Source organism: Scyliorhinus torazame, chromosome 10 (genome assembly GCF_047496885.1).
Source record: "Scyliorhinus torazame isolate Kashiwa2021f chromosome 10, sScyTor2.1, whole genome shotgun sequence".
Classification (NCBI taxonomy): domain Eukaryota; kingdom Metazoa; phylum Chordata; class Chondrichthyes; order Carcharhiniformes; family Scyliorhinidae; genus Scyliorhinus; species Scyliorhinus torazame.
In genome coordinates, this window is record NC_092716.1 from 178,366,335 (window position 1) to 178,388,198 (window position 21,864).

Genomic DNA, 21,864 nt, shown 5'->3' on the forward strand with positions numbered 1-21,864 from the left:
CCCCAGCCCCGCCTCACGAATTAGACCAAGAACTATTCCCAGTCACCATCAACCAGCTACTCCTCCCCAATCCCCGCTTCCTCTAAACAGCTCCTCCCTTCAATACCCCCCTCCCCCAACTTCACACCTGCCTATCCAGGTTCTGCCGACCGCAGCCCCTCTCCCCATCTCGCTCCCGTTCACTAGCCAACGCGTTTGCTAAGTGACGTGGGCTCAATATGTTCATTCATCCCTTCCACAACAATGCGGTCAATTTGTTTGTCTGACATCCGGTCTCACATGAGCCAAAATTTCTTCCAGTTCAACCCTGAAGCCGTTGGATTCAATCTCTACCACAAACGTCATGTGCTCACCGGTGCCCACTGACTGAACTAACCCTGGCCCCTGCCTCCGGTTGAACTAGAAGCTCAGAATTCTCCCCACTCATCCTCATGGCTGCCACGACTTTACCTCCGAACAGAAAGGTTCCAAAGATGAAGAGAACGACGTGCGGAAGATCTTCCCCGACGACGTTGAAGGAAGTTCTTTTGAAACGTAAGTTCTTCAATATGTTCCCCTCAAACGCTCCGAAGTCCAAGCTGGTCGTGTTCACCAGGTCGTCGCCTTCATTAACGGCGTGCCACGGAAGACCCCGCGTTACGTTAAGCACCACGCCCATGATTTTCACCTTGTGCATCGCTCCCTGCCCGGCAGTTCGCCAAGCACCACGCGCTCAGAATGCCGAACACGTTTGAACGCAGTCGAGAACTGATGTCACGTGATCTTGAACCATCACGTGTCACTTGATCTTGAACCATCACGTGTCACATTCCTGGCGGCCTCTCTTCGCGCGCGTGTGTCTGTCCTCTTATTTTCGCCCTTGTCAATATCTGTAGCTCTCTTTGTCGGTCTCTTTGGGTTTTCTGTGCGGTTCTCCCTCTTTTCTTTCTTTGTAATTTTTCTCTCTCCATCCCAGTTCCTTGTGTGCGGTTTACCCGCTTCGTTCAAAAGCAAAATACTGCTGTTGCTGGAGATCTGGGGGGGGGGGGCAGAAAATGCTGAAACATTCAGACAATATCGACCTAGAACGTTATCTTGGTTTCTTTCCTCAAATATTGTCTGACCTGGAAATACTGAGACCTCCTGTATTGAGTATTTCCAGCATTTTCTGATTTTATTTCACACCTCGGTTATCTGTGATTCTCCTTTCCCGTCCCCTCATTAAACCTTCGTCACGATGTGCATTATTCTGTCCGCCTTACCGGAACAGTGTTCTCCCAGTGTACTGGTCCAAATCATGTCCCCTTTGTTGATTATGGGACGTTGCTGTACACAAATTGTTTGATAGTTTCCTTAAACATTGCACTGTTCAGAATAAACAATTAATTGGATGTGAAGGGCTTGGAGACAATCTGAGGACTGAAAGATCATCTTACTGCAACAAAAGATTCTGTACTGCCGCTATTTTAAACTTCATATATCGCACACTACTATTTATCTAGGACATGGCCCGTGGGTACGTATCCTGCCTCTGAGTCAGAAGCTCTGAGGTTTGAGGCCATTTCATAATGCAGACAAACAGATTGATATCAACCTGCAAATTCGTTCAACGCATACCAATGGAAGGCAGTAAGTACGGTAGAAATTCCTGGTCAGAGATGTGATGGAAAGAAAATTGGAGCTTCTATCATCACTATCCATAGCTACGTGTATGTTTCCACAGCAACATGGACTCCCTGAGTAAACACACCATCTCATCCCGAGGATGCTAAAACCAAGATTCATTGCATCAGGTAGATTCTTATTCCCAGAACGTTAAAGGTCCACATCCCCCTCAGTATTCCCTTTTTCCTAAATGCTGCCAGTTTTTAATCCCCAAGGTTGATTCATCTACATACCTCTTGCTTGGTATACTTGTTCAATGTCTCGCAGGAACTATAAGTCTTGGGCTCCACATTTTAGTCGTTTAATAATGTTAAAGTGTCCAATCGCACGAGCGAGTGAAAATATGCTTCTGCCTTGATTTGAAGCCGAATTATGATCAATTTAAGGTATTGGTTTGTATTTCAGCTCTGGAATTACTAGTGACAGGAAACAATATCCAATCTATGCCCGAGGTTAAAAGTATTGAAATCACAGATGCTTTGATCTGTAATACCGGTTCACTAGTCATGTGGAGGAGAAAATAAATATTTTTGATACCTAATTCTGAGAAAGGAGTGTTAACGTTTTAGTAATATTTAGAAACTATTCCTGTCGCGCACGACAAATATAAAAGTTCTGAAGAGGATAGAAAATATTTTATTTTCTAAATATATATATCTGTAGATATAAAAGAAGTGAGAGATGGCAATTTGTAGCTCGTGTACACAAGGCATGTTACGCTTTGGGCAGCCAACCTTTGGATAACGCACTCATCAAATGTAATTATCTGCTTCGTGTCTGTCTATCTGCAGCCAAATTACCTAAAAGTATATTTAATTTAATTGGTGCAATTTTGGTTCTAATGGGGGTGACATACAGAGAAAATAGAGCTCGTGACGCGGGAGGGAGATTGGTGGTGCGGTCGGCTTCCCATATAAAAGTACACACCTGCTCCGCTCTCTACAACAACCTCTGTGTAATGGCAGCTGTCGCGCCAGTCTGGAGGGAAACTTGTTAATTCAGCAACTCTCGGGGCTTCAATAACTGAAACAATACATCGAACAATTAAGTTCAGAAGAAAACACACCAGGAGCAAAACAGGGTAAGATAACATTTGTCAGATAAATAATTTTCTGTTAATTTTATTGTCTTAAAATGATTTTTCTCTTTCTCTGAGACGTTGCTTCAAGAATTCTGCCATTTTGTTCTCTTCCCCCCCATCCCCTCTTTTTCAGATGCCTCGCTTTGCTAGTATCCTGGGTCTGTCTCTAATCTTGTGTGCCGCCGTTTCCCAATCTTTTGGGTTAGTCCTCTCGGTGAGTTCTCTCTGACGTTTCTATTCTTTCTTTTAAATGCTTTACTTTGCACCTAGCGCTGTCTATTTAGGGCCCCTATTTCCTTCCCTCAGAATTTGAAGAAACCTGTCACTCAGTATAATCTTACGGAAAACTACTGTAATGCTGACTGATACCAAAATTAAGTGATTCAAGCGCCTGGCAGGTTTCTTAACCCAAAAGATTACGAAGAATCTGATTAAAGATATTTGCTGAAAACAGCCTGTTTATTCATTCGTGTTGAGATGTCACCATTCAAAATGTTAACTTATCCTTTTTATGGTATTGATGACGTATTTATTTCTGGTTTGAGTATTTGTAACTATAAATATAGGGTATATAAGACTATTTAAAACTAATGGTACTTAGTCTCACGTGTTTAATTCTTTAACACCTATCCTTGAAAGTAGAAGAAAACTGATTTTAAAAAATACTGCCCAGTGTAGAACTCTGGGAGAACAATTTAGCAATGAGCCAGGACCTGCCTTGGGCATGTATGCAACCATCAAAGAGGGGGAAATGTCACTGGAGAAGGATTTGGCTCGGGGTTTGAACGCCTAAATGTGACATTGTGAGTCTGCAATTTTAACTCCGATAGACTTTGGTACCGCTTGCCCCCCAAAAAGTGACAGTGACATCAGCTGGCCAATTCGTATGAGTGAAAATTTGGTCAGCAGGAAAATATTCAGCTCGGCCAGGAAAAGATTAGTTAGTCGAAAGGAAAGTGAGTCATGAGCAGGAGATTTTTGGGAGGGGCTCGTGTGAGGGAAGAGTTCAACTCCAGACTAGGGGTGACCTAAACTTTCCATGTGACATCTGGAGAAGCACTCCGAGCCCGATAAGGGAGTTTTTTTATCATTAGTGGTCATCTTCTCACTGTCTTGATCTGCCAGGAAAGTTGTAGCAATTTCTTCACTCCGTTTAGAGTTGAATGTAGAACGTTTAACCCTGCTTACGATACCTGCTTTTATAAATTTTCAAATAGAGATTCATTTGGAGTTTATTATTCTGGTATGTTGTATGCTTTCTAAAAGGTAATATTGAGACATTTCTCCAGCAGGCAAAAGAAAAAAGGGGCTGGACGTTAAACAGTGCAGGATACCTATTAGGACCACGTGAGTATACTTTATGCAATTGGTAAATTTTGCAAATTATATCTGTTCCAGGAATGTCAATCATTTATTCCTAATCCTTAATTGTAATGTGCCCTGTCAATTAACTATCTCAGCCGTATTTCAATCTGTAGCATCCTTTCTCACTTGGGCAGCTGTGGTTCAAGCAATGGTCTATCAACTTTACAAGACAACTAGGAATGGGCAATGAATGCCAGATTTCAAGACTGTATATATTTTTTAATCAGTTCTCCAATTATGTCTCGATGTGGTATGAGTGACATGAAAGGTTTTTGGTGGGATCCTACCTGGGGAGGAAATCTGAAATCTAATTTCTTACCTTTTTATTACAGTCTTTTCTGTCTATTATGAATGCATTTATTTGTGATGAAAAACAGTTCTACAGGTGACAACCTCCAGTGCCTCCTTAACATTCACATTTGTGTGCTTTCCAGCGGAAAGCACTAAATAATCAGGTGTGGATACCTCAAACTTTATTCTAGCTCCTGGCTGACAGAATTTCATTCAATATAAACAATAGATCTAACAAGAGCTTGCTGCTTTATATAGCTCTGTTCCATTTTTGGCAGCATATCTACCAGCTGCTGAAACAGCTAGATAATAGGAATACAATAGTGGTTATACTGTTGGAACCATTAATAGTTGTCTGAAAAGGTCAGGGACAACAAAACATTTCCCTCAAACAAAATATTGCAGATGTTGATCATCGAAGATAAACAAAAGATGCTGAAGGTCAGGTAGCATCTGCAAAGAAAAAATAATTCATTATTTAGGTCAATAACTTTTGAGACTGGGGGTAAAAATAAGACGTAATAGGCCTTTAAACAAATATCGAGGGGAGGACAGAACAAAATATTAGGACTGTGATGGATGGAAAATTTGAAGTATTAAATGACAATATTTCATCACAGTTTATGAACAAATTCTTTTCATACATTATTATGATTGTATGTTGAGTAGATAATATGTCTGATTTTTTTCAGTCTTTATTCAAATTAGTTGGCACGCCTATTGCCAAACTGTCTCAGAACGTGCAGATATATCTCCTTGCAAAAAATGTCTGCTTGTATGTTCAGAAAATTAATCTAAATTAATCTAACTCTGTACTGCTGGAATAGAGAATGGACAAAACAGCTAGCATGGTTGCTAACCAGATATCTGCTGAAAATTATACATTGGTCAACACCAGAGCTTGGTTTCCATAATTGAACAACCTACCAAAATGCATTATCTATGTTCAGCCATTTGGCCTAGGTTTCCAAATGCTAAAAACACATTCTAATATGATTCACTGCCTTAAAATAAGAGCAGAAAAACTTGGACGAAGAATTCCTCGCATGTTCTGGTAACCATTCTATGATTCTATAATACAAGATTTTAAAAATTCGTTCATGGGGTGTGGGCATCGCGAGCTGGGCCAGAATTTATTGCCCATCCCTGAGTGTATTTTAGAGTCAACCACATTGCTGTGGATCTGGAGTCACATGTAGGCCAGACCATGTAAAATGGCAGATTTCCTTCCCTGAAGGACATTAGTGAACCAGATGGGGTTTTACAATAATCCACAATGGTTTCATGGTCATCATTAGTCTTTTAATTCCAGATTTTTCTTTTTATTAAATTAAAATTTCACCATCTGCCCTGGTGGGATTTGAGCCCAGGTCCCCAAAGCACTACCCTGAGTGTCTCGATTATTAGTCCAGTGACAATACCACTATGCCACTGCTTCCCTTTGCTGGGTGGAAATTGAACCATTATCCATATGAACTATATTTTATGTGCTTACTCAATCTAAAATTAAAGCAATAATTCCCTGGGAAAATTTAATAGCCAAAACTTTGGATTTCTGCAATTTTGTTGACCAGTGTTGCAGATGAATGGAAATTCTTTAATGTTGCATTTGGTAACTGTCTTCCTCATAGATGCTGTGGACAATCACCGATCCTTGAACGAAAAGAATGGCCTTGCTGGCAAACGTGAACTGCGACTTGAAGATGAAGTTAAACATGGTAAGAGGTTATTCCAATTTTATTTGTAACCATTTTGTTCCTTCCTGCATTATGGAGCAAAACTAAATGGCATGTTTTGCATGCCATGTGAGTAGAAATGACAGAACAGGAAAGAGCAAATAAATTATTACCGACACTTCCTCAACAATGTTTGTGTTGGATGATTTCTCAGTCTAAACAAACAATTTGTTCGCTCGTCATTGAAAAGGGCTGTATGTAGCATGTTTGAGATTGGATAAAGTGTCTGAACAATTTGCTAATTCAGTTGCAGAAAAACGTGGACAAAGAACTTCTCACACATTCTAGTAACCATTGTATAATACAAATATACTTGCTGGATGGACATTGAAACATTCACCATATTAATGTGATAACTCAATCTATAAGGCAGTATGCACATCAATGTTGTTCTTTTGAAAATACAGCATTAGGTGTGTGGAGTTTGTCTACATTGTATTGATTCATCAGTCTAACTTAGGAGAATATTTTGTGATCATTTTTTGCTATTTATATTCCATGCATTTGCTATACAAATTTTTTTTTTTAAATTCCTAGACTAAATATGAACCTTTTTAATGTGCGGTTTCTAGGGAACTTGCTACAAACCCTTGCTGATGAAAGTGCTGCTCGAATAGCCATCGAATTTATTTTGTACTTGCACTTAAAAGGTAAGAATATTTGATATTGAAAACACTAGCTATCCCAAGGGTACAAAAGGATATGGAGCCAAGGCAGTGGGTGGAATTTATTAATACTGATCAGCTATTATTTAATTTAATGGCGTCATAGGCTCATGGCAGGCCATCTCCTCCTGTTCTATTACTAATAATACCTATTACTAAAATATGCAAACCATGCTGTTCCTTATTTGCTGTGTTTTCTCACCTGATGGGTATTTACAGATTATCATTAGTATACAAATTTATTCAAAGCAGTTTCCAGTTTAGTAGGTTCCTATAACTGTTCATAGGCTCTTGATCTCTTGTAATTTCCCAGCTTGTAAATAAACAATATTCCGATGATATAATTGGGCAGGAAGTTCCCAGAATGGAACCCTGACGCAAAAGACTAAAAACATGGAGGAACAGAGTCACAGGACCACTAATTAGTTTTAACAGGAACAAAATATTTATTAAACATGAAAGTTGGACTATTGTACAATACTCTCCCCTTAACCAATACACACTGATTTAAAGATTAACATGGATTACAGAGTACCGTTTTTAAGATACAATAGTCTCATTAACACAGTCCCTTTTAAGCACACAAGATGACTGTGGGCAATCACTCTGAATCCGAGGCAAATGTTTGTGGATGTCGTCTCAAAACTCCACGCCCCCAGATAATTGTCATATGACAGTTTCCAAATTCCACTCATAAAAACACACATTTTAAAATCTTCTCCTCTCATAATAATGTTTTTCCTTAATGATTTGCATTCCAAGCTCCGGACCAGATTTCCCAAATGGCAGTTTTAAACAAAGCTTCTGCTCCCTTTTTAAAAAAAATGTATTTTATTCCAAACATGTGTTTTATTTAAAAAACAATAACATTATAGAACACACTCCACAACCTCACAGTTGCAACCCCCGCAATGAACAGTTCCTCAAATATTGTCATGAACAACCCCCACCGTGTCGAAGCTCTCCACCAAACCCCCTCAACACACATTTGATATTTTTCAGCCGAAGAGAGCCATACAGGTGCCCAGCCATCCCACCAGCCCTGGCGACGTAACCGACCTCCAATTCAGCAAGATCCTTCGCCTGGCAATTAGAGAGGCAAATGCCATGACTCAGCCGCCTACCCTCCCGCAGCTCCGGCATTCTCTATACCCCAAAGATCGCCACCATTGGATCCGGCCTGACCGCCACCCCCACAATATAAAATAACGTCCCAAGCACCACTTCCCAGTAACTCTCCAAATTCCCGCAACCCAAACTTCTTGCATTCATTGGCCACCCCTTGAAAGCACACACTCATCCTCGCCCGGGTCATATGTACCCTGTGCACCACCTTGAACTGAAGCAAGCTCATCCTAGCACAAGTTGAGGTTGCAGAATCCAGGAGCTCAAAGGTGTCAACCAACCAGTTTGTCCCTTTGGAAGCCGAGATAAAAAGGTTGGTGGAGACCCAAGGAGCCTGAAGGGAAAAGTCGAAGATCAAAAGAACTGTTCTTGGTGGCAAAATATTCAAATAGTGGGCCTGCCAGAGGGGATCGAAGGCAGAGACCCAACTGATTAATGTGGCCCAAATGCTGGGCCACCGGGTCGGAAGGGACAGCTTCCCCAAGCCACCGGATCGGAAGGTACAGCTTCCCCAAGCCACCGGATCGGAAGGTACAGCTTCCCCAAGCCACCGAATCGGAAGGTACAGCTTCCCCAAGCCATAGGAGATCGACAGGGCCCACAGGTCACCCTGACCGATGCCCAAAGGACGATAATCACCAAGTTACACACGTACCAGGATTGGGAGAAGATCCTGCATTGGGCTCGGCAGACCAAAGCGAGCAGTTGGGAAGGACACAGAATACGGGTGTACCAAGACATTGGGGCAGACCTGGCAAAGCGCAGGGCCAAGTTTAACCAAGCAAAATTGGCCTGTACAGGAATGGTCTAAAATTCGGGAGGAAATTCTCAGCCAGGTTCTGGGTGACATTCCAGAATAAAGAACATTTATTCACCACCCCGGCAGAGGCAGACAAATTAGTGTGGGTGAATGGCCTAAACAAAAGACAGACAAATCAGCGATGAGGAATACTCAGGAAGAGAATGAAAAGTTACGAACATGAACAATTTTTGCGCGGGATGGTACTGCCTCGTTTTGAGCAAGACCACTAGCTTACATGAAGGCAAGGGCAGCAGAGCACAGGAAAGGGTGAAGAGGAGACAGAGGAAGGCAATTCATCGGGCATAAGGACTGGGAAAGATCAGCCTTGGGAGGGGGGGCCACCACACTAGCGAGGAAAGCTAGCACCAGGAGGTATGAAAGAGGGAGGCTGCAGCGCATCTCCCAATGGGGAGGGAACGCCTAGTGGGAGGGTGGGGAACCACCAGGATGGGTGGGCATGGGGGTGGGGTGGTAGATAGAAAGGGAAACAGTGGGGAGGGAAGGGGGGCTGTCATGTGAGAGTACCTTTAAGAAATGGGTGTTTAAGAAATGTACTTTTAATAAATGGGTATTATCAGTAATGTCAGAGTGTGGGTGGAGCTGGGCTGTCTGTCAGCTTTTTACTTTTGTTTTAGGCTGTTCGCTGCAGGGTGTGTTTTAGTTTCATTTGCAGAGCTGGATAGCTGCAGTCACGGCCAGTAGGTGTATGAATCTCTCTCTGTAATCTAAAGACTGTAAATCGATCCTGGTGATTTAAAACTAATAACAGTAGAGACTTTAACCTGATGTGCTTCTGGCAAAAGGTGTTTTAAGTCATATGGATGTTAAAAGGAAAGCTTAAACAATTACTTAGTGTAGTAGTCTTTGTGGGTTGTATTTGAATTAATGGTTGCTAAGATGTTCACTGTATGTTTTCAAAAGGTTAGCTTGAGTTCATAGAATAAACATTGTTTTGCTTTAAAAAATACTTTTCCATTTCTGCTGTACCACACCTGTAGAGTGGGCCATGTGCTCCCCATACCACAATCTATTAAAAGTTGTGGGTCAGGTGAACTCCATGATACACTTTGGGGTTCTCTAAACCCTGGCCCATAACAAATTGGGGGTTCGAGGGGGATAAAAGTCTATCTATTGGATTGGCTTAATGAACTTAAAGACAGTGAGGCATGAGCATATTGTGGTTGCTTTTCAGGTGTGGTATTTCAGTTTAAGTAGGGAGTGTGTTATGGACAATGGCTCTTTCAGAGGCTCTGAAGTTTTTGGGGGTGGAGACGGTCACACACACTACCTGACGGACAGAGACTAAAAGCAGACTGTTAGATTAGGCAAAAACTTTGCAGTTAACATTACCTGACAAAATGCGAAAAGATGAGGTAATTATGGCGGTGGCTAAGCATTTAAAGTTGCCTGAGATACAGTTTGACTAATTGGAAATGGAAAAAATTCAGTTACAACTTAAACAAATGGAACATGAGAAAGAGTTAAAGCAGCTTGAATACGAAAGAGATAGAGAGGAAAAAGAAAGGGAGATACAGATCAGTGAAAAAGATAAAGAGGGAGAGAGTTTGAACTTCAGAAAATGGCCATGAAACATGACAGTCAGTTAAAATTGGCAGGAGTAGAGGGAAACGTACAGTTGGATGATAGTGAGAAAGAGCGTCAAAGTCGAATGCTTGGTGGGAATCTATTTAAATATGTCCAAGCATTGACGAGAAGGAGGTGGAAGCCTTTTTCATTTCATTTGAGAAGGTGGCCAAACAAATGAAATGGCCACAGGACATGTGGGTATTACTGATTCAATTAAAGCTGATAGGTAGGGCTAGTGAAGTGTTTGCATCACTACTGGAGGACGTATCTGGGAAGTATGAGGAGGTGAAAAAAATCAATTTTAGGTGCATCTGAACTAGTGCCTGAAGCCGACAGACAAAGGTTTAGAAATTTAAGGAAAGAATTTGGTCAAACATACATGGAGTGTGAAAGGATCAAACAGAGTAATTTTGATAGGTCGGTAAGGGCTTTGAAAAAAGACCAAACGTATGAAGCTCTCAGAGAAATTATATTTTGGAGTTTAAAAATTCAATTCCTGATGTCGTGAGAATTCATGTGGAAGAGCAGAGGGTTAAAACTGCGAAATTAGCAGCAGAAATGGCAGATGATTATGAATTAGTTCATACATCAAAGCTTGGTTTCAGTCTGTGAGGGATAGAAACTGGGGACATGAGAAATACTCAAGTGGTAAAGGTAAAGGTGATCTGAGAGGAGATAATAAGGAGAGTGTACCTCAGATTTAAAAAGAAATCCAGGAGGGTGGAAAAGAAATGAACTGTTTGAAATGTTTCACCTTAATAAACTAGGCCATGTAAAGTCACAGTGTTGGTGGTTGAAGAAAAGCACTGGGAAGGCTGATGTGGTAAAACAGGATAAGACAGTGGGGTTTGTTAAAGCGGTAAAGGAAAGCCCAAGTGAAGCGAAGGAGGTGCAAAAGATTGTACAGCCTGATCAAGAGATGATTGATAAGAAGGTGCCAGATGTCTTTAAAGAATTTACTTGTGTGGGTAAAGTTTACTCATGTGTATCAGAGGAGCAATTTAAGAAGTCACAATTTTAAGAGATACGGGAGCTAGTCAATCTTTAATGGTAAGAGATGAGGAGTTATGTAGTTTGGGAAGAATGTTGCCAGAAAAGGTGACCTGAAAGAGTTATTAATATCACATGGGCAAGTTTGTGGAGATAAATTGGGAAGTACTAAAATGGCTATACATGATGTAGATGTGGGAAATGCTCTTCCAATCAAACAACATCCATACAGACTTAACCATTTAAAATTGGCACAGGTTAACAAAGAGATTGAGAGTATGCTTAAAAATGGCATAATTGAAGTGGGTTGCAGCCAATGGAGCTCATCCATAGTGATAGTACCATAACCGGACGGTACCCAACGGTTGTGTGTGGACGATAGAAAGGTTAATGCAGTTACAAGAACGGACTCTTATCCTACCCCACGTTTGGAGGATTGCATTGAGAAAGTGGGACAATCCGCTTTTATTTCCAAACTGGATTTACTTAAAGGTAAAGGCAGGTACCGTTGTCAGAAAGGGCGAAGGAGATTTCAGCTTTTGTGACTCCAGATAGTATATACCAATTCAAAGTTATGCCATTTGGCACGAAAAACACACCAGCCACATTTCAACGGTTAACTAACAAAGTTGTTTCAGGATTACCCAATTGTGCGATATACATCGACGATCTGGTAATTTTCAGCCAGACATGGACAGAACATTTGAAACATCTGATGGAGTTATTCAATCGACTTCAGGAGGCGGGTTTGGTGATAAACCTAGCCAAAAGTGAATTTGGAAAAGCCCAAGTCACTTTCTTTGAGAAGTTTCCGATACCCTCAAGATGATGGGAAATAATGCGATTTCTTGGCATGAGTGGATTTTACCAGAAATTTGTACCCAATTTTAGCAGTGTGGTCGCTCCCTGACGGATTTGCTCAAGAAGTGTAACAAATTCTAGTGGACAGCGGAGTGTCAACAGGCATTTGACGGCCTGAAGGCTGTGTTGACCACTGCTCCTATGTTAGCCATCCCAAATTATACGAAACCATTCAAAGTGGCGGTTGATGCGAGTGATGTGGGTGTAGGTGCGGTGCTTCTACAAGACGACGATGAAGGGCTAGTGCGGCCTATTGGTTATTTTTCAAAGAAATTGAATTCTCACCACAAAATGTATTCCACGATTGAGAAGGAAACTTTGAGTTTGGTGCTCGCTTTGCAACATTTTCACATTTATGTGACCAGCAATCCGTCTGACACCATTATATATACTGATCATAATCCGTTGACGTTTTTGGAGCGATTCCGGAATAACAATGCAAGGCTGTTTGGCTGGAGTTTATTGTTGCAGCCATTTAATTTAAAAATAGTACATGTGGCGGGACGAGAAAACGTGATAGCCGATGCTTTGTCACGAATGATGAACGGAAGCAGTTTCAGTTGGAGGAAAAAGAACAAAAAAAATGGACTATTATTATTATACCTGTTTGCGTGTGTTTTTTTTTTTGTAACGAAAAAGTATATATACTGTGTGCATTTCTTAAAGAATTGTGAAAAGGTGAAAAATGAAATCATCTTGAAGTTGATGGTTTATTTATTTTTTCTTGGGGGAGGTGGCATGTGAGAGTACCTTTGATGGGTGTTTAAGAAATGTACCTATAAGAAATGGGTATTATCAGTGACTTCAGAGTGTGGGTGGAGCTGGGCGCTCTGTCAGCGTTTTACTTTCGTTTTAGGCTGTTTGCTGCAGGGTGTGTTTTAGTTTCGTTTTCAGAGCTGGATAGCTGCAGTCACAGCCAGAAGGTGTATAAATCTCTCTCTCTAATCTAAAGACTGTAAATCGATCCTGGTGATTTAAAACTAATAACAGTAGTGACTTTAACCTGATGTGCTACTGGTAAAAGGTGTTTTAAGTCATATGGATGTTGAAAGGAAAGCTTAAACAATTACTTAGTGTAGTAGTCTTTGTGGGTTGTATTTGAATTAATGGTTGCTAAGATGTTCACTGTATGTTTTCAAAAGGTTAGCTTGAGTTCATAGAATAAACATTGTTTTGCTTTAAAAAAAATACTTTTCCATTTCTGCTGTACCACACCTGTGGAGTGGGCCGTGTGCTCCCCATACCACAATCTATTAAAAGTTGTGGGTCAGGTGAACGCCATGATACACTTTGGGGTTCTCTAAACCCTGACCCATAACAGGACCATGGGAGGAGCATAATGATAAGGAAGGGAAGGGCTTTAGACTAGCTTCAAATGGTCAGTTTTGGGTTGATGGAACAAGATGGCACCATAAGCAGCCACTTTGGAGGGCCCCGAAACAAAGGGAAACCCGGATGCAGGGGCTCACCCATGTGGCATACACGCAGTTGGCAGCCATGTTGGGTGGTCCCTGGACAAGGGGGAAACCTGGAGCACAGGGGCCCAACCTCATGGTGAGAATGGTGACCGTGGCCATTTTGGATGGCCCCGAATGAAGGGAAACCCCGGAGTGCAGGGACGCCTCCACAAGGTAAGTATGGTTGATCCAACAGGATGGGAGGGGGGCAGAAACCCCCCACCAGGGTAGCCACTTGGAACGTTAGGGGACTTAACAGCCCTGTGAAATGATCCAAAGTCTTTGTCCATCTGAGAAGTTTGAAAACCGACATAGGCTTCCTCCAAGAGATGCACCAGAGGGAGAAGGACCAATTGCAGGTAAGAAAGGGCTGGGTGGTCAGCAGTGTCCTAGATGGGGCACCGGTAGTCCTGGTAAAGGGGTATGTGCCCATCTGGGAATACACAGAATTTATAAGGCTGAAATTCCGGACATAGATATGCACCAACTGATCATGGGGGGGTGGGGGGAACTTTAACTGTGTATAGGACGCATTGACGGACATAAAAAGCCCCCGAACAGGGAAAACTGCAGGCACGACGAGGGAACTGGGAATGTAAAAAATTCAGTTACAACTTAAACAAATGGAACATGAGAAAGAGTTAAAGCAGCTTGAATACGAAAGAGATAGAGAGGAAATGTAGGTTAGACATGGCCCTCTTGGCCGACAAGGTCTTCTCCCAGAAAACATCACAGACCATAGGTAAGTACATTACGAACAACCAGAGTGGGAAAGTCTCACCTTCCACATTCTGGGAGGCACTGAAGGCAGTGATTAGGGGAGAAACCATAGCCTATAAGGCTCATAGAGACAGGGACGAGAGGGCAGCTAGGCAGCAATTCCATCTTGGAGGTCGACAGAAAATATTCCGAGGCCCCGACTGCAGAGCTTCTGGTGGAAAGGAAAAAGCTACAAATGGACTTTAACATGCCATCCACCATGAAGGCAGCTAACCAATTCCGTTAGGCATGTGGGACCTTTTATAAACATGGAGAGGAGGCTAGCCACCTGCTAGCTCATAAGGTGAGAAAGCAGGCAACCACGAGGGAGATAGCCCAGGTAAAGGACAGCAGAGGTGGACTGGTAGCCGAAACAAAAAAGATCAACTAAGCATTTGAAGCCTACACCTCCGAGCCCTCTGACGGGGATCCAGGGACGAAACGGTTCCTCAATGGACTGGACATGCCAGACGGGGGAAGCTGGAAGCACCAATAAAAATGGAAGACGTCATGGAGAGCATCAACTCATACAGGTGGGGAAGGCGCCGAGACCCGACAGGTTCCAAGTGGACTTCTACAAAACATTCTCACCAGCTCTCACCCCACACCTGCGGGAGATGTTCGCTAGTGAGGGGCACCCTGCCTCCAACGCTAACACAAGCCAACATATTGCCGATACCCAAAAAAGACAAAGGCCTGGCAGAATGTGAATCATACAGACCCATTTCACTGCTCAATGTGGACAAGAAATTACACTCAAAATCCTGGCCAGGAGACTGGAGAACTGCGTACCAGAGGTGGTCGCAGAGCACCAGACAGGCTTTGTCAAGGATAGACAGCTAACTGTGAACATTAGACGGCTGCTGAATGTGTTTGGACCCGTAAAACAACATGAACAAAATCATGAAGCCTCTGGAAGTGTTTGGGGCCTTCTCAGGCTGCAAACTCAACCTGGGCAAAAGTGAGGTTTCCCTGGTGAACCTGAACGGGAGAAGGACAGAATTGGAAGGTGTCCCATTTAAAATGCTCAAAACGAATTCCGCTACCTGGGGATCCACAATTGGACAAGGATCCACAAGTGGAATCTGACCAGTCGGTGGAGGAAGTAAAAAAGGATCTATAAAGATGGAATGCACACTCGCTTTCCGTGGCGGGAAGGGTGTAGATCAAGATGAACCCGGTTTCTCTCTCTGTTTAGATCCATGCAGATCTTCATCTTCAAGGCCTTTTTTAAAAAATAGACAAATTGATTGTGGAGGGGGGGAGGAGAGGGCAGGGGGGGGGGGGGGGAGGAGAGGGCAGAGGGGGGGGGGAGGAGAGGGCAGAGGCAGCAGGGGGGTTGGTGTTGCCGAATCTGCTTCATTATTATTGGACGGAGAATGTGGATAAGGTGCGGTGATGGTGGGAAGACAGGGGTAGAATGGGTTAGGCTGGAGGAGGAATCTTGTAAGGGTCTAGTTTGAGGGCTAAGGTGATGGCAGCATTGCCAATGGCTCAGAGTAGGTATTCAGGAAGACTGGTGGTGCAATCCACGGTGAAGATATGGAATCAGTTGATGAGGCATTTTGGGGTGGAAGGGATGTCGGTGTTAACGCTGCTGTGCGAACATCTTTGAGCCGTGGGGGGGATGGATAGTGTGTACAGGAGGTGGAGGGAAGTGGGGCTGGTCAAGGTGAGGGATATATATTTGGAGGAATGGTTCGCCAGTCTGGAGGAGCTAAGGGAGAGGGTAGAGTTACCGAGGGGGAGTGAGTTCAGGTATCTGCAGGTTAGGAACTTTCCGCAAAAGATCTGGAGAGGGTTCCCTAGGTGGCCGGGATACACCCTACTGCAGCGACTGCTGTTTCCATACTTGGAAGAGGTAAGAATTGGGGATATATACAAGTGGTTGGGGAGCAGGGAGGCAAGGGGGTGGTGAAGTTCAAGGGTGGATGGGGAGATCAATTGGGGAGTATGGAGTGAGGCACTGCGGAGGGTAAATGGGACCTCCTGTGCAAGGATGAGTCTGACACAGTTTAAGGTGGTGCACAGGCTGCATATGACTTGGACAATAATGAGTGAGTTCTTCTCGCGGGTAGCAGATGAAGTGAGAGGTGTGGGCGGGGGCTAGCAAATCCCCCTCACATGTTTTCGGGTTGTGAAAAATTGGGAAGATTCTGGGTGAGAGTGTTGGCGGTCCTAGCCAAGATAGCGGAGGAGGAGGTGGACCCGGACCCTTTGGTGACAATATTTGGGGTTTCAGAGAAGCCGGAGTTCATGGAGAGGAGGAAGTCCGATGTCGTGGCCTTCGCCTCTCTGATTGCACGGCGGAGAATTTTACTCAAGTGCTACTCGGCATCGCCACCGGGGGTAGCGGCTTGGTTGAGTGACCTATACGACTTCCTGCGGGTGGAAAAGATTAAAGTATGAGTTAAGGGACTCTGCAGAGGGGTTTGAGAAAAGGTGCAGGATGTTTGTGACCGTGTTTGAGGAGCCGTTCGTCACCCGGGGGGGGGCTGGATGGGAGAGCACATCTGACAATGACCCGAATGAGCAGGTTTTGTCCGGAGGCGGAGGACAAATGTGAATGGTGCCAGGGAGGCCCGGCCAATCACACCCACATGTTCTGCGCCTGCCCCAGACTTGTCTGGTTCTGGACAGGCTTCTTCGAAGCGATGTCAAAGGTTGTGAGGGTGGAGCCATGCCCGAGAGTGGCTGTCATCAGGATACCGGACCAGCCAGAACTTCATGTGGGGAAGTGGTCCGACACCCTTACATTTGCATCCCTAATCACCCGCCGGAGAATCCTGCTCAGTGGGAGATCAGCGGTACCACCCACAGATGCAGACTGGCTGGCAGACCTATCGGAATTTCTCCATCTGGAGAAGATCAAATACATAATTTGAGGATCAGACAATGGCTTCCACTAAGCATGGGAGCCATTCATCAGCCTGTTCCAAGACCTGTTCGAAGCTAACAATGAATAGAGAGGGGGGATGCGAGGGGAGGCGGGGGGGGGGGGGGGGGGGGGGGGAGGAACAGGTGTAAATTATAACCGTTTCATCCATTTTTTTGTAAAAATACAAACTTTAATTAAAATATTAATATAAAATAAAACAATGGCGGAGATCCCCGACCGCTACTCCCATCAGCTACTCATGGGGAGAGACTTAACTGTGTACAGAACCCAACGACAGACCAGCCCACACACCCACACACACCGACGAGGCGTCTGTGAGTAAAAAAAATATTACAAGCCATCAGGCATGTAACCTGCAACCAAAATGGGGAGGTCTCATCCTCCACAGTTTGGGAGGCACTGAAGGCAGCGATAAGAGGGGAAATAATAGCTTACGGACCTCTCCAGGATAGGAAGAAAAGGGCGGTTACACAATGGCTGATCGACTCCAAATTGGAAGTGGATCGGCGGTATTCCACCGCCCCGACTATGGAGCCACTGGCGGAGAGGAAATAACTATAAATGCAATTTGACCTGTTTTCCACTGGGAAAGTGGTGAACCAGCTCCGCCAGACACATGTTTATGAACATGGAGACCAGGCCAACCGCTACTGGTTCACCAGCTGAGAAACGAGAGAGATAGTATAGGTATAGGAATGGCAGGCTAGTTACAATGACAAACAAAATCAACGAGGCCTTTGAAATCTTCTACCAGGGACTGTACACCTCCGAGCCCCCAGACGGGGACTTGGAGATTAAACAATTTCTCGATTGGCTGGGCATATCAGTTTTGGGGGAGGAAAGGAAACGGGGATTGGAAGCACCTTTAGGATTGCGGGAGGTCATGGAAAGCATCAACTCCATGCAGTCAGGGAAGGTACGGTAGCACAAGTGGATAGCACTGTGGCTTCACAGCGGCAGGGTCCCAGGTTCGATTCCCCATTGGGTCACTGTCTGTGAGGAGTCTGTACGTTCTCCCCGTGTGTGCGTGGGTTTCCTCCTGGTGCTCTGGTTTCCTCCCACAGTCCAAAGATGTGCAGGTTAGGTGGATTGGCCATGCTAAATTGCCCTTAGTGTCCAAAAGGGTTAGGAGGGGTTATTGGGTTTCGGGGATAGGGTAGAAGTGAGGGCTTAAGTGGGTCGGTGCAGACTCGATGGGCCTAATGGCCTTCTTCTGCATTGTATGTTCTCTGTACCAGATCCAGACGGATTCCCAATGGATTTCTATTGAACGTTCATGGCAACACTGGCCCCGCACCTGTGGTAGATGTTCAATGGCTCACTGTCAAGGGGAGCCCTGCTGCCCACGGTGGCACAGGCCTCGATATCGCTGATCTTGAAAAAGACAAAGACCCGACGGAGTACAGGTCATGCAGACCCATCTCACTCTTGAACACTGACGCTAAAGTCTTGGTAGAGGCCCTGCAGAGTTGCATGCCATAGGTAGTCGCATAAGATCAGACGGGGTTTGTCAAGGGCAGACAGCTAACGGCAAACATCAGATGCCTGCTGAACATGATTCCCGTATCAGCCTCTCTGAACAGGCGCCGGAATGTGGCGACTAGGGGCTTTTCACAGTAACTTCATTTGAAGCCTACTTGTGGCAATAAGCGATTTTCATTTCATTTATGACCCCATCTGGGGAGGAGACACCGGAAGTGATCATCTCCCTAGACACAGAGTCGAATAGAGGTACCTCATGGATGAACTGGAACGATTTGGGCCACGGTTCACCTCGTGGCTGAAACTACTGTACATGGCAAAAAGTATGGACTAACGCCACCAGCTCTGAGTACTTCTGGCTGCATAGAGGCAGGGATGCCCATCGTCCCCAGTGCTGCACAGAGGCACGAGGCAGGGATGCCAATTGTCCCCCGTGCTATTTACCCTGACGATCTAGCCACTGGCTATCGTCATTAGGTCGTCCAAAAGGGAAACAGAGCATAGAGCCTCACGCTGTGCAGATAACCCACTCCTCTATGTCTCAAACCTCTGAGCCAATATGGAATTAATAATGGAACTCCTAAGGAAGTTCTGAGCCTTCTCCGGTTACAAACTTTAAAAAAAATAAATTTAGTGTACCCAATTCATTTTTTCCAATTAAGGGGCAATTTAGCGTGTTCAATCCACCTTCCTTGCACATCTTTGGGTTGTGGGGGCGAAACACTAGGAGAATGTGCAAACTCCACACAGACAGTGACCCAGAGCCGGGATTGAACCTGGGACCTTGGCACCTTGAGGCAGCAGGGCTAACCCGCTGCACCACCGTGCTGCCCCTCCGGTTACAAACTTAACCTGAGCAAGAGTAAAATCTTCTCTGTGAATCCCCAGGGGGGAGGATTAGAGCTGGGGACACTACTGTTCAAGCTGGCCCAAACCAAATTCCGATACCTGGAGATCCAGATAGTCCACGACTATCCATCAGTGGAACCTCATGAGCCTAGTGGAAGAGGTAAAGAGAGTCCAACGGAAGTAGGACTCATTCCCACTCTCCCTGGAGGGATGAGTGCGAGTGTAGACAATAAAACTGAACATGCTAAAGATTCCTCCTTCTATTCAGATCCCTCCCGATCTTCATCCCCAAGGCCTTCTTCACCAAAGTAAATAAATCTAATTATAGGATCCGTTAAAAAAAGGTCTTGCAAAGAAGGAGGGGCAGAGCAGGGACTCTGGGGGAACTAAAAGAAAAGCTCCTGCTCCTGAAGGAAATGAGCTTTGATACCTGCAACTGAAGAACTTCCTCCGCAAGGAGACTGCAACGTTCCCCCAGCTACCCGGCACACCCTATTGAACAGACTGTTAGCATTGGGTGAATTAGGGGATGGTAACTGCGCCGACATGTACGGACAACTGCTAGAGGAGGTAAGGGCCCGACTGGATGAGACACGGGGGGGGGGGGGGGGGGGGGGGTTGCGAGGAGGAACTGGGCATGGAGATAAGGGGAGAACTCTGGATCAGAGCATTGTACACCTCCTCATACGTAGGGCTGAGCCTAACGCAGCTAAAGGTAGTGCACAGGGCACACTTGACCACAGCACGCATGAGTGGGTTCTTTCAGGAGGTAGAGGACAAATGCAAATGGTGCCAGGGAGGCCCAGCCACCCACCCCACATGTTTTGGGCCTACCCCAAACTTGTGTACTGGACAGCCTATTTTGAAACCATGTCCAGGATTGTAGGAGTGAGGGTGGAGCCATGCCCGATGGTGGCGGTCTTTGGGGTGTCAGATCAACTCGCGCTCTTAATGGGGAGAGAGGCAGACGCCCTAGCCTTTGCCTCTTGATGGCCTGCCGGAGACTCCTGCTCAGCTGTAGACTGGGTGGCTGACTTGGCGGGATTCCTCAAATTGGAGAAAATAAAATTTGCCATCAGACAATCAGAAGAAGGCTTCCACAATACATGGACGCAATTGACCAGCCTGTTCAAGGACCTGTTCATGATCAGCAACTAACGAGGGGGGGGGGAGCTCATGTTTATGTAGATGTTTTGTGTGTTCTTAGATTGTATGCAAAAATGATTGTGATTAAATGTGTATTGCTGAGATTAATACATGTCATATATAAACTGAATAACTTGTGACATGGGATGGCCTCCTTCTGCACTGTAAATTCTATGATTCTATGATCTAGTCAGTGAGAATCTAATCTTGCTTACAATTAATTACATTTTCCCCTCAGTTCCACTTTTTCTCCTGAAATAAATCTTTATTCGCCTGCATTTTGGGGGTAATCTCACATTGCCTTATATCATACGGGAGGGGGGGGTTAAACATTTTTTTGAAAATTGTTTTGTTTGGTAGGGTTTTTGCTGATATTTTAAAATGTGAATGTAGATCTAAAGTTTCCAGAAGAGTATAGCCATTTGTTTTATACTTAGCACACAAGTGGAAACTATAAGGCAAGCAGTGTCAGTTCCATTGTGTGTTCTCTTTGCTATACTTAAGTTTTGTTCCATGTTCCAAACTTGACATGACTGAACATTATTTGTTTCAGAGATTGGTGCACTTGACAATATGCCATCACTGTTATCGTCTGAAGCTCTCCAGCCATGATCTCTCAAAGCAACTTTTCTGGAACGTATAAACCACATGATTAGTGACTGCAACCAACTTGTACACTGAACAAATCAGAGATTATTGACATAAGATAAATTACAATTAGGTTTCTAAATATTTTAATCAACTTTCATTACCTTTGATTTAGTATCGAGATCAATACTTGGTGAACTTCTTTGTATTCCCACATGGAAGAAAATCTATAAACAAATAAAATGAACAGATGCAACAATTGTATTTCACGGCTTGGTACTTTTTACAAGATTAATTTTCCTTTGCAACATCACTATTGAAGCAACTGGCATCCATCAGCATCAAGCCATTACTCTTATTCTGAGTCCATAAAGGGTAGCTCCTAACCCTAACAACTTCCAGCTGATTCTTTTCATTCCCCCATATCCACAATTTGTCATAATGTACACTTTAAATAAGTTGTGTTATTGGGAGAAAGACTGAGTAAGCACCATTGGGGCATTCAAGGGAGGGTTCCTTGAGTTTGACAGGACTATG

At 44.2% G+C, this 21,864-nt stretch overlaps 1 protein-coding gene across 2 annotated transcripts; it reads left to right on the plus strand.

Annotated features, from left to right (window-relative positions):
- Positions 1 to 2,553: 2,553 nt before the first annotated feature.
- LOC140384898 (galanin peptides-like) lies at positions 2,554 to 21,591 on the plus strand. Of its 2 annotated transcripts, none has more exons than XM_072466817.1 (6): positions 2,554 to 2,725; positions 2,859 to 2,939; positions 4,015 to 4,072; positions 6,013 to 6,099; positions 6,690 to 6,767; positions 21,293 to 21,591. In XM_072466817.1, the coding sequence occupies exons 2-6, from the start codon at positions 2,859 to 2,861 to the stop codon at positions 21,349 to 21,351; spliced, it is 363 nt and encodes a 120-aa protein (XP_072322918.1). In that variant the 5' UTR covers positions 2,554 to 2,725; the 3' UTR covers positions 21,352 to 21,591. The 2 variants fall into 2 exon arrangements, with proteins under 2 accessions (XP_072322918.1, XP_072322919.1); XM_072466818.1 differs by having other exon boundaries at positions 4,018 to 4,072.
- The last annotated feature ends 273 nt before the right edge of the window (positions 21,592 to 21,864 follow it).

Excerpts from the sequence above, each read along its gene's own strand:
- LOC140384898 (XM_072466817.1), top strand. The coding sequence starts at position 2,859 with ATGCCTCGCTTTGCTAGTATCCTGGGTCTGTCTCTAATCTTGTGTGCC. Across the intron at positions 6,100-6,689 it reads TGAAGATGAAGTTAAACATG|GGAACTTGCTACAAACCCTT; the intron begins GTAAGAGGTTAT and ends TGCGGTTTCTAG. Across the intron at positions 6,768-21,292 it reads TTTGTACTTGCACTTAAAAG|AGATTGGTGCACTTGACAAT; the intron begins GTAAGAATATTT and ends TATTTGTTTCAG.